Here is a 12,993-nt window from a genome sequence, read left to right on the forward strand (position 1 = left end):
GCCTCAGGGGCTCGGGCCCTGCTACAGAGGGCGCTGAGTCACTGTGCCCCAGTCCCCTGAAGAAGAGGCCCGGTGCAAGCCAAGTATAATCTATAGCATTATCAGAAATACCTTTGCATAGATCAAGTCTAAATTTTGTTATAAATTATTAGCAAATAATAAACTAAAGTAAAGCAATCCAGCCCCACGTGGAATAAAAGTACCACTTTCACAGCAGGCCCGAGGCCTCTGAGCCCCTGCCCTCTGCAGCAGGAGCCGCTGCGCCACGTCAACACTGCAGACTACACCATCATTACCACTGTTTGCTTCCATTTTCTGAGGTAAATGTCTTGGAATGGGACTTTCTACATACATATTTGCAATTGTGAAGTCAAAACCTGTTCCCTGTGGTATCAATCTAACGCAGCTTCAGTAGACACGTCTGCCACAGAGCCCTCTGGGCTGGGTATGCAAAGACAGGAAGGCTTCAAGGGCAGTCTGAGTCATTTGCTTTGCAATTTCACTGTTCACAGGTTGGACCTGCTTTTTTCATCATTAATTAAACTCTATTCAACCCATTTTAAGAAATACTTGGCCTGAGAACCAACATCATGGGATGAACATGTGCATGGAATTGCTGGCATGCACTAAATCCCACTCCTACCAAAAGTGTAGACAGAACTCCTGCTCGATGGGAAGGGACCATGATTTTTATTTGAGTGCAGCATGATTTTTTGTTAACTGATGAGCTCAAGACAACAAGTCAACTCATCTAAGACATTTAGCTTACAGTATACACATTTCCAGCAGCCCTTCTCCCAGTCAGGCAAGTAAACACTTGGAAATAGGCAGTAAGTGAATAGAGGAGAAACTCAGTATTAGATGAAAAATACCCCCCCTCCAAACAAATACACAAAAAGACCCCACACACCTAAATCTCATTTTAGTCAGACAATTTTATATCCCCAAATCCCATCCACAGGATTTGCCCAACAGACTGACTTGAATGGTCTCAAGGCAAAAAAAAAAAAATACTTCTTGCAGCAGGTTGGCCCCTGAACTATTCCAGCTCTCCATTTCACACTTTTTTTTTCCTACTTTTCAGAACTCCCCTCTAACACTAGAGTTTGTGGCAAATCAGAATTCATCAAGACGCATGCCAGGAGACTACAACTACCTGCCTAAAGAGGTGAAATAAACAGTGAACATTTGCCAAAGTATTCCCACCACTTGGAGCAGTTCTTATTACAGGACATTCAGTGACAGATTGGTAGGCTTAATAGAAGAGAGAAGTAAAACTTTCCTGTGGAAGATAAGCGTTTCTGTAACATTTATCACAGTAGCATTGAGATGTTCATAGCCCTTTCATCTCTCTCTGAAAGGAAGTGGAGAATGATGATGTTTTTCCCCTAATAAATAAATAAATAAATAAAGTTGGAAGTTTGGACAAACCTGGAAACTAAAGATCTGCCTCTTCAGCCACCACTGACTTCAGTAGGAGCTGGTGACACTTAGTGAAGACTGGGAAAAGCTCCTGACAATAAACAGTAGATGAAAAATTGTCAAAATATTTTAAAATCATTGTGTTATTAATAAATGTAAAATCATGATTGCAAATACTGAGGGCATGTGTAAGGATATAATGTATCTGATATACCATGGATACCTACTTCAGACAACGTTCTCAGCCACTTCCTAAGAGTATTTTAGATATATACACACACACATATATTAAATGTCTAGTACACTATCTATAACATCATACCATATAAAAAAAAAAAAAGAACTAGCTTCCACTCACCTTTCTTTTCCATAAGGAAGTGTGTTCAAAAGCTTTGCTTCATTCATTCTCCAGCTATGTTCTATACAAACCATTTTACCTTTACTGTTTGTATGACAGTCACAATAATGCATATTAACAATACTACTGTGTTAATTAGCACAATTAGTGTATTAACACAACGTAAAAAACACACTTTTAGTGATTCCAAGCTAATGCATAAAGAAGACCTTATCCTATCTCACCTGATTTTGCCCCCATCATTTCCCTTTCAACTGTTTGCAGTTGGAGTTCACAGCTAAAAGGCTTTTCCACTACTGGAGTGAGAGGAAGAATGTATTTTAAGACTCAGCCAGCTAGAATCAGAATCAAGAATGCTTTCACAACAAAATAGCTTATTGTGGCAGGGGTGGTGTGGAAAGTGAGGTATACTCACAAAAGTTGGACATGAAATGTAGGAGGTGAAGTGCAAATAATACAATCTAAAGCCAAATTCTGAATAGCCAAAACCCAAGAAAGTGCATTAACAGTATACTAAAGGAATCTTACAAAGCTTTATTAAATAATACAGGTAGAAATGATTATTTATTTACACCTGAATTGTCAACTTTTAGTAGTAGCATATAAGGCACACATTTTTCCAACACAGGCAAATAAATTATACAAAACTTAAAATAATATGCATCAATGTTGCTTTTTTGCACTACTGCATGAAATCAAAACCATATGCCATTGGCATTTTCCATCCTCAGGGAAGTATTACCAACTATTGTAACCAGTGTCCTCACCCCCAACTGTTTAAAATTAAATTTATTTAGAAAGAAGTTCGAGTCAGCGTACCTCACCACCATCTTTTTTAGAAAGCAAAATACATCTGAGCATACATAGTGATCAACTGCCTGATTTAGCAGAATACTTTCTAACATACTCTGAATTGTACATTTTATGTCTGTATCATAGCTATTCAGGGGAAAAAAAACCTGTCACAAATCAAGCAAAAAAAAATCAGTAATACATATGCAGTGAAATGCTACATTGTATTTAACAGATCAACAAACAAGCACTTAGTTAGCAGTACAAGTATTCCAAAGTCTGGTCATACCAGTAATATCTTACTGTATAGGTTAGATCAAAATTCTGGGTGTGGCTGTATTAGTATGTACACATAGTATGTACACACATAACAGAGATTAGCAACACTGAACCAACTGAAAAAGTCACTCACAGTAACTATGAAATAAGCCACTTACTTTCCAGTGTATCAGGTGACCAGTGGTAATAAAAGGAGGCTCAGTTCCTACTGAGGTATTTCTATACGTAAAACGTATTATATTTATGATCAGAACACAGGTAAGATAACTGCCTTCAGTTAAAAACATTTACCATCAGAAGAAAGATCCTCTTAGAAGGTACATGCTTTCACATTCACAGTCCAAAAAAAGTGCTTACACAATAACAAGAAGGGAATACTGCAGTTGTACCCAAAGGAAGCCACACTTTAAAGATAGTTTTATTTTTTCAGTTAAAAAAACAAAAACAAACAAAAACCCCTTTAAATCTATTCACAGTTGTTCCAGCATTCCCAATGTCTAAACAGCAAATTATGTTGATGAATCACATTGATCACATTGTAAGGCTAAACATAAGAATACTTATCAGTGCAGTACATTCCTGAGTCTAACTCAAAATAAAAAACTAATTTGAAATATACAATCCTTCATATTTTTGGCTCATATTTGACCTGTTCCTCTATTTCCCTTTTAAAAAAAGTTCATTAAAAAGAAAGTTAATTTTTACAAAAAGTAAATAAAAACTTTGATCACTATCACTCAGACTTCTACCTGCTTGAAGTGCAAGAAAGCTAGCTTAGCATGAACACTGCTTTTTGTCCATTCAACCTTGTCAACTGAGCATAAAACAGCAGATAAAATAAGTTCTAGATAACTGAAGCAATGACATAAAAAAATGCAAAGAGCTCTAAGTATTAAAATCATTATGAAAAAATACGAAATTATATTCAAGAGATGACTTGAATTGCATCAAAACTGCAACAGTTCTGAAATTTATCGTTAAAGGCACTGCTTTTTTTTTCCTTAGTCCTAGTGCATGATGATGAGTCCTGTTTTCTCTAACGTGAACCATAACTGGTGCTCCAGAGTGGGGATGATGGGCTTGTTCTCCTGCCTGAGGACTGAGGACTGAAGGAAAGCACAGGTGATGTAGGGAAACCTAAAGCACAGGGAAAAATCAGAAAAACAATCATACTCAGGAATGGTGGAGATAAAAGGAAAAAAATAACCGCCACTGATCGTTTGTTGGAACACCTGGTAAGCAAGTCTAATAATCCATTCAGAGTGAAATTACCTTCCTTTAGCTTATTGCCTGTTGAAGAGACATCCTATAAGTATAAAAGTTTTATAGGTCTTCTCATTAAGGACTTGAATTAAAGAATTAAATCCTCTGAGGGGGGCACAATACATTTCACTTTAGCAAGTAACTTTCAGGTTGAGTTTATTTTATCTGAAGTATCAGGCATGTATTTACAAACAGAAGAGAAGCCCACCAGTATCTTAACTACATCTGTAGTAATGCGAATATTAATTGCCACAGTTTATTACAGACCCTTAAATTAATAGGTGTTTTTTGCATACTTTTAAAAAGAGTTTGATTCTGCAACACTGCAAATAAAGTAAAATAGGAAGTAAATATCATACCAAACAATACAGGCAAACCATGACTGCAGGATCAAAGCAGTCAAGCAACAGATTTGTGCCCTTTGCCCCCCTAACATTTGCCCTTCCCTGTCTTACGACAGACCCAGATCCCAGTACCTCACAGCATGCCAACTGCACAAGAAATGCAGCACATGCTGCAGCTAATCTTATGTCATGTGAATTGAACAACCAGCCAGCTGCTGCAAAGCACATTGTATCAGCAACAGTTCTGCTTTAGTTGCCCTTGGTAGGAGCAAAGTTGTGAATCTCTCCCTCCCCTCTATGTACCTCCTGATTTACGTGAGTTCTCACACTTTTAACATGCTCCCTATTTCCAGCGTTGCTGAAGATGGCCAAGAGTTTCCAAAGAACTAGTGATGTAGAAATATAAAGTTGGGGGATAGGGAGGAGAGACACACAACAAATTTTCTAGAAACTGGCACAGTGCTCGTCATCATTTAAGTCAGTATATAGGCTAATGGAGGTGCATCCCTAAATTGAATTCAAATGCAGTATCTAGACTAATCAATTCATTCATTCATAACTGGGCAACAGCTGCTTACTGTTAGGGCTGCACTGAGGCGTTGTCCTTGGGGTAAATGCTGGATGAGTGTGCTGTTCTTTTGGTGAGAACACTGCATGATAGGCTGCAAGACATTGTAAAAACAAAACAAAAAAAACATTTAGCCTGGAAATCATTCCTTTATATCTCACAACTAATATATAGTATGTATAAAGTTATTGAAAAAATATTACTGCAGTCTTTCATTCTCTTACCTATGATCATAACAGCTGTCCCTGCTAATAGTGCAAAAAGCGTGAAGAACATTACTTGATAGGAATCAAGGAAGTGTTGGAATAGACTTGCTCCATCTGTAGAACCGATTAAAAGGAGACAACATTAAGTTAAAAGAGCACCTTATCCCTCCAATTTGTTGTAGGAGTTTTTCTTTACCTTCTTTTGGCTATTTCTATTTGAGTATTTATACTAAATAAATTTAATCAACTTAGTGTGATTTCAATTCTAATGACTATTTCCAATGCAATCTTCAAAATTTGCCAAGAGCATCTTAAGAGCAACTTAAGACATTAATATGCAGTGTTCTTTATTTTCCTCAGCCCCAATCTGCTTACCAATTTTCATAAAAAACAAGACTTGAGAGTAAATAAAAGCAAAGATAAAAAAAGACTGTTGGACACTTTAGCACAGAGATATTTAGATACTTCAGCAGAGTATTTTGGGCTGCCCAAAAGGAAAGTGTGTTCAGCTTCAGTCATAATGAGCAATTATGACCAATTATGAGTATTTAAGTCTTCTGGTCATAGTGAGTAGCTTAAATGTCAGTGATAATGTGAACTTCCAGCTCAGATTTTAATGCATCAAATTTTATAACTTTAAAAATTAATGTAAATAATGGGTTTATTCTGGCATATATAGAGTCTAGAGATCGACTTACGCCTCAGTGGTGCACTGGTTCTGTCAGTCAAGTAAATCACTGTTACTGGGATAGTGATAGACTGGTCAGTCATAGGACTAGAGACAGTTAGAGTAGTTGATAAGGTTCCCTGGCTCGAAACCCTTGGATCAGACAGACTGACGGTGTAGACTACATAACTAGGCAGCCCATAGGATTTCTCCTTCTCTAATGCCTTCACCATTGGTGACCCACATTTCACCTGCCAAAGAAAAAAAAAAAGAAAAACAACATCCTGAAATAGATTGTTTGAAAAGCAAGACACACATCCATCTCCCAGGCCATGCTTCAGAAATAGTATTCCACACAAACCTAGACCAACTCATCCCTCAGCAAGAGCTGAACTTGGTTGTAGCTTTACCCTGACACCTTCAGCACTTCATCCCTGTTTATTGAGGTTGCCCTATTAACCACTACTTCTGTGGGTCTGGGCCAAGCCCATACAGGGGAATAAAATGAAAGCTTTCCCTACTGGGCTACGTGAACTGTGGGCAAACACCTACTCCTACCACTAGGGATCAAGCAGATTTTTCTGCTCCCACACGTGTGCTGGTTTACATGTCCCAGCTAGCACACAGGTGAGCCTGACACAGTTCTTCTACCTTGAAGCAAGAGTAAAAACTGGGGAGTAATACATTGAAGATGAACATTTCCAAACCATCTCAATCTTGTGATGGGAAAGGCAGCACAGAGTCCATTCGGTTAGGAATTTGCATGTAACAGCTCAAAATGCTTTTTAACTGTGCTTTAATGCTTTTCCAGCAATACACTTACCTCCAGTGTATCAAGTATTTCAGTGGCGCCAAAAATTTTCACATCAGAGCTCGTGTAATGGTTACTTAAAAGCATTTCTGTTTGGTCAGCATAAAACCCGGGATTGAATGGCACCTCAGTGCCAATTTGCTCCGCAGAGATGTGGCTGCCTTGGATTGAAGCTGTAACCCTGAGCACAGTTTTACTCATGCTGAGATGCTTCAGCTGCTTGTCAGTGAGCCTGTGCATTGTGATGGAACAGGTGTAATGTCCTACAAAAACAAAAGGATTTTGACTGTTAATTGTTGTTGTTTTTCCCTCCATGCAGAATGAGATCACTGTGACATCTTTAGAGAAGATCTTAAAAAAAGCTAAAATCCAGAAAAGCAAGTTCAGGGGTGGGTGGGCAAATGACAAATTGGACACAGTGCATCAGGTCGTTCAAGCATCACAATCCCATTACTAAAGCAAAAGAATTCTTGCCCCAAACTAAGCGTCATGATTTAACAACAAAAACCAAAACCAACCAACCAAAAAAAAAGAAACCCATCCAACACAAAGTCTAAGGAGACAATTTTCAGTCCCTGTGAGATTTCATTCTAACTGCAGTGAGATTCAATTCCACTTTGAATGTTCATTTATGCTAACATTGATAAAAAGACTTTACTTTTTACTGTTACTTAGTATGATATATCATGCTTTCATCTAATGTTAAAATGACCAATGGTCAATCATCAGCATCACCATCACCATCATCAGTTCTGTGAAAGCATGGTTAATTATTTATAAGAGCTTCATTAAAAGTTAGATATTCACTATGTTTCTAATCTTGTATGGAACCTCTTAGTCTATAATTAGCAATAAATATAATGGGAAAAAACCCCTCCTACAGTATGGATGATACAAAGCATAAGTAATAAGCAGAATTTGACTACATACATGTTTTCCCCTTACTTTCTTTTCCTAACAAAGTACCAGAGGCAGCCACTATTACGCAAGGTGTAACAGTTTTACACAGTAGGTACAGGGACTAACCCAGCAGATGATTCATGTTATTTCCATATAATCCATGGTATTTTAATTCTTTTTAAAGTCATATTATGGTTATGAAACACTAATACACATTGCAGACAACTGTCACAATTTTATTTCAATTTCCACAGTATCTGATAATTTTCCCTCCTTTCAAGTCTCAGCTTGTGTTGTTTTGGGAGTATGTAGGAATTCTAGCTTTCACTAAAAAATAAAAATAAAAATACAGCACTCAGGTTGCAAAGAGAAATTTGAAAGTTTGATAAATTCCAGAAATGTTTAAATCGTAGAACCCAAAGAATTCAAAATATATTACGGATTTTCACATTTAAGCTACTTCCCTCATTTTAATCGTAAAGGTTAGTTTTACTGCAGTAACTATGGTGCCAGGGCTTTTAAAAAGCCAACATCCAGCACAAAGAATATTTGACTCTGCAGCAGATAATTAAGTGAAATTTAATGATGCTTAGTATCCAGATGTTAAAATTCATAATTATTTCCTTTTATCCCTAGTCTTAACTTCTACTGCATTTAAGTGTATGACAAAGGCACTGATATCTAGCAAAAAAAATCTAAATATGTTTAGCTACTGGCTGTTTATTCTTGCAAATGTTTCCAGTTCTGGAATATTTGTCACCCAAGTGTTCATTTGTAGCAGGTGAAGAAGGAACTGTTTTGGTTCCATAGTTTAAGAAACGAATGTCAGGCCCTGTATTTGTATGTCGTATCATACACAAGGTAGTTTTTTAATTTTTGTTTTGTTTTAACCTCTGAGTTGGAGTAAAAACTGGACAGCTGCTAACTTTGTAAATTGTGTCAACCCCGTATATTATATCTATGTTCTGCAATACCTTCACTTCTGTCTCAAGATATCATTGGAATGCCTATGTAACTACAAATACATGTGGAGTAGTTTGCAAAATTACGACCTAATTTGTGGTCACTATAATTAAAAAGCATATTGAAGTTTGCTCCGCCCCAGTGGAAAAAAAAAAAGCTACTTCAGTGTTGTATAGGGCAGAGTTTTTCAGAGTTACAGGAGTAAGACAGGAAGAAAGATATGGAATGGGCTGCCACCGATTTCTGGATTTCTCCGTAAACAAGTAAACATCACTGCAGAAAACCATTGACTTAAACAAGTGGAGTACACATTAGCAACTCACTGAAGCCTGAGAACCTACACAGCAAAGCTCAGAGGCTTCAGCGGAAAATCTGTTTGGGTGTTCGGACTAAACCACAGCAGAATTCAAAGTGTCTGCCTGCATCACAGCATCTTCTCTCATCTTACCTGAAACTGCATCAAATCCAGGTTCTGCGATGAAAATATCATGTGCTGGGAAGTCAAATGTATCACCATTAAAATTCAGATGGCAACTGATAATGGACTGTGGTTGTAATTCAGCAATGGCTTCAATCTGAGCAGGCAAGCACTCTCCTGAGGGGAAGGAGAAAAAAAAAAAAAAGAATTACAGGGCTCCCCTGTGAAACAAAACCATGGCTTGAGATATCAAGTTATTCTACTATCTTCCAAAATAGTTTCACAAGGTTATGATAATCTTGAAATAGCTGGGAATAACAGATAGCAGGCCTATCTCAAATCTAATGCCAGAGACAATAAATATTTTTTTTTTGACAGGAATAATTTATTTACAGAAAAGAATGAACTAGAAAGAATTGTCAGCTCAGATATGTCTGCTGAATACCTTATATAATCCTGGGAGTCTAGATCTATATTTTAGTTTCTGGCAGGAAATTTTTTAGTCGGCTAATAATTTATATAAGGCACAATAAAATATTATTTCAATAAATGTTAAGTATTGAGGTAATAACAAAAAGGGACCATGATCAAGCAAAATACAGCTTATTAATTAACAGACACAAGATGATGTTTTATCTCTGTATTACATCTTTCTAATTGATGAAAGTTTCTGTAAAAAAATTAAGGATGGCAACCACTTGAATATTTTTTCTTACTGAGCATGCTTAACTTACTGAGAAGGCAAGTGCAATTAAGTACAGAAACAAGCTTTCAGCTGATTGCCTATTAGCTGTTTTTTGATATGACCAAAACCAACACTTCAATTATCTAGTTATTTTATTAGTTGTGAAACTGTAATAGTCTTTGAAAATGGCCCTAAGAATCTCCGTAGAGCTTCTAAGACTCTGAATAGGCACTAGGGGATCATGGAGACCTTGCTACACTGGCTACAAAGACCATTCAAAGAAGCACCTATTGTGAATATACAAACATATTAAGCAATAAATATATAGCATAAACAAATTTTTCATCATACCTTTCAAATTTTTATTTCCTTCTCCAATCAAAACTATTACTTTTGAGGCTGCAACTCCTTCTAAGCTGGTTTTCACTCCACTTACATGCATTGCTGTAGTCCTCTGAGGTATATTAATGATTATCTGAATAAAGGATGAAGTACACAGTTACCAAAATCTGTATAAAAATTACAAAAACTGAGGCCAAACCAAATTGGATTGACTGCCATGTATATATCTTTATATGTATAACAGATAAGACCCCCAAGAGTTTGTGTTACTCTTCATAAGAAATCCTGTTTCTTTATTTTTATTATCTGCCTTCCTAGGCAATTTAAGCTAGTAAGACATTTTCTTTCTACCCACTCCGCATAGAGCTCTAAGACTAAATTTAATTTAAAAAAAAAAAGTCTGGTTCTTACGTCAGGCTGAACAGTGAATTACATCAACAGTACAATTGCAATGTAGAAAAAAAAAAAAAAAGAGTAGTTCTGATCACTGATGCACAGTAATATGGTACTACACTTAAACTTCTCGGCATTTCATCCTGCAGTGAAACTTCATTCATAAAAGCAGCCTTACTCAAAAATTATTTAGCACCTGGAAACACCTTAGCCAAGCAACCAAATGTACAATGTAGGAATCATATGGGCTAAAGGCACAAACCATTAGTCTCAATTATACTCTTCAACACAAATAATTAAAAAAAACAAACATGACATGTTTGGACGCATATCGTACACTTTCCAACCATCAGGCAAGAACATGCTTATTTATACATTTAAATACCTTCTCCTTTAAAAAGGAGTGCCTATATTTATCTTTCTGTGCTTATACTTACATTTGTATATTTATTTATACTTAACGTAAATAAGTAAACTATTTAAATATATGTACACTTGGGTCTAAATAGAGTATAGAATAGAATATACTTTTGCTGAGGCAAACAAACTTCAGCAGTTCCGGCAGGATTTAGCAGTGCCTCACCTCTCTGTATGTTTTAAGTAATCCAGGAATTTCGTAATAGACAGTGGCAACACCAGAATCCCTTGCCACAGCTACACCAGTCTTGGAGTCAACTTGAAGGACACTACTTAACGAGGAGCTCCATATGCCTGGCAGGCCTGTAAAGATACATCATTTGTACATTGTACAGCAAATTTCTGTAGCTGAGGCAGTTTGTGCTGCACACTGATGTCTTTTTTTTATTTGCAGCAGGATTTTACTTCTGTCATGCACACACACCAACTGACTTGCAGTTACTCTGACAAAAACACATTAATACTAAGAGTTAAAAATAGAGAGTGAAGTCAGACCATCCTGGCCATTTCTTTGCACCATTCCCACAAAAACAACAACAACAAAACAAAAACCAGCCCTTTCAAGCGAAGAGAATGGGAATGTCTGAGGTCTGACACTTGTGAATACCATACAAGCAACATATTGCATGGTACAATTAAAATTAGAGGAGTTGATCAAACCTATTTTTATCATTAACAAGAACAGTGACATTTGATTCTGAACAAACATCATAAATTATGCATTTAGTTTTCCTGAGAATGAGAAAGGCAGGCTGATGTCAAATTATATGGCTGCATAAACAGTCACTGAAGTGCCGCTTACCTTCTTGGTTTATCAGTGAAGTACTCAGGCAGAGGACATCACCTACCACCACATCTATAAGTTCAGGAAAAATGGCATGTTGCACGGGAAGGGGGACGTAGTCTGCAATTCCACCGTGTTCAGCATCCCAAACTTTAAGCAAGGTCAAGCCTACATTCACAGTCCGGATAACAAATGTGTTGTTGGTGGGTCCTTTCCCAATTTGTACAAAGTCATCTCTACAGATAAAAAGACAGGCTTTTGTAGTATGCCAAGTTTGCTAACGTCTCCCTCTCTACAACAAATAGTAGGTACAAACTCTGGCTTTAGATGTTTGGCTTCTTGTCTTCTGTGATAGCTATTTTCTAATGAAGATGACAAAACAGGAAAACGAAAATGATTTAGGTGTTACTGAGCCAAATTTTAGTTTTTACATGGTTATGCTGAAAAAATACTGAGGTCATAATTATGTATGAGAATTATTTCCTAATTTTAAGAAATGTAGAATTTTAAAAATTATCTAATTTGTTTCTTTTTCTTCTTCTCTGGGAGCTAAGAAGAAATTAAAACAACATGCAGCGTTCCAGCCCTAACTTTACAAAGCTAAATCACATTTGATTACAAGTTCTGGTATTTACCAAAATTTAGTATTCCCAAGTGCAGTAATGCACAGAGCACTTAAGTGTACCCAGCACAGAGACTGCCATCCTGCCACAACCCCACAAAGACAGCAAAGTCTTGACAGTAGTAGAGCTGGGTAGATAGAGCTGCCAGTAGAGTGCTGCACCTGAGGTTAATGAGCAGTGCTTCTGTGTCTGGGGCTAATTATCACCCCTGTGCTGATTCAGCTATGCCATGTCTAGCTTGGAAGCTAGGGTAGTGTTATCTCAGGGACCTCTGTATGCTACAGCAATTTCTGTAGATCGTTTAGGTAGGAGAAAGATAGAAAATCTTGCATTCAACCTTCCGCCCCCCCACCCCATTGTAATCATTACGAGTAAGTTGTAACTGTAAAGTGCTCTGCAGAAAACACACTATGTTATAGTAATGGAATTAATGATTGTTTACTAACGACCAAAGAGGGTTGTTTTGTAATATTCTTTGAAGCAGAGAGCAAAAGTCCTTTTGAGGTTTGGCTCTGCTGTACAAAGGCTATACATGCATATCTGAAGAGACAGCCTCTGATCCTGAAAGTTCACCATCTTACATAAGACGTGAGTCAGTGTAAGAAAGCACTAGGAGAAAAGGAGAGGCAAGACAAGGCAAATGCTAATAAGATCAATTGTTTATATAGACCACTGATGTACGCAATCAGATGATTCAGAGTCACGTAAAGCAGAAACGTACCCCAGCAGGCCCCACTAGGGATCATGCTTATCTGAGC

General features: G+C 37.1%; 1 protein-coding gene across 1 annotated transcript in view; it reads right to left on the bottom strand.

Annotated features, from left to right (window-relative positions):
* Positions 1–2,293: 2,293 nt before the first annotated feature.
* Positions 2,294–12,993, bottom strand: part of NUP210 (nucleoporin 210) — a 66,241-nt gene continuing 55,541 nt past the window's right edge. Inside the window, exons 32-40 of the mRNA XM_048046159.2 lie at positions 11,631–11,848; positions 10,995–11,131; positions 10,028–10,151; positions 9,022–9,168; positions 6,723–6,973; positions 5,931–6,150; positions 5,251–5,346; positions 5,037–5,120; positions 2,294–3,988 (exon numbers count right to left, since the gene is read on the bottom strand). Of these exons, the coding sequence (XP_047902116.2) occupies positions 3,888–3,988; positions 5,037–5,120; positions 5,251–5,346; positions 5,931–6,150; positions 6,723–6,973; positions 9,022–9,168; positions 10,028–10,151; positions 10,995–11,131; positions 11,631–11,848 (1,378 nt within the window). The 3' untranslated portion in view covers positions 2,294–3,887. The remainder of the gene's footprint in view (positions 3,989–5,036; positions 5,121–5,250; positions 5,347–5,930; positions 6,151–6,722; positions 6,974–9,021; positions 9,169–10,027; positions 10,152–10,994; positions 11,132–11,630; positions 11,849–12,993) is intronic.

The sequence above is a fragment of the Anser cygnoides genome, chromosome 10 (assembly GCF_040182565.1).
Source record: "Anser cygnoides isolate HZ-2024a breed goose chromosome 10, Taihu_goose_T2T_genome, whole genome shotgun sequence".
In the NCBI taxonomy this organism is placed as follows: Eukaryota; Metazoa; Chordata; class Aves; order Anseriformes; family Anatidae; genus Anser; species Anser cygnoides.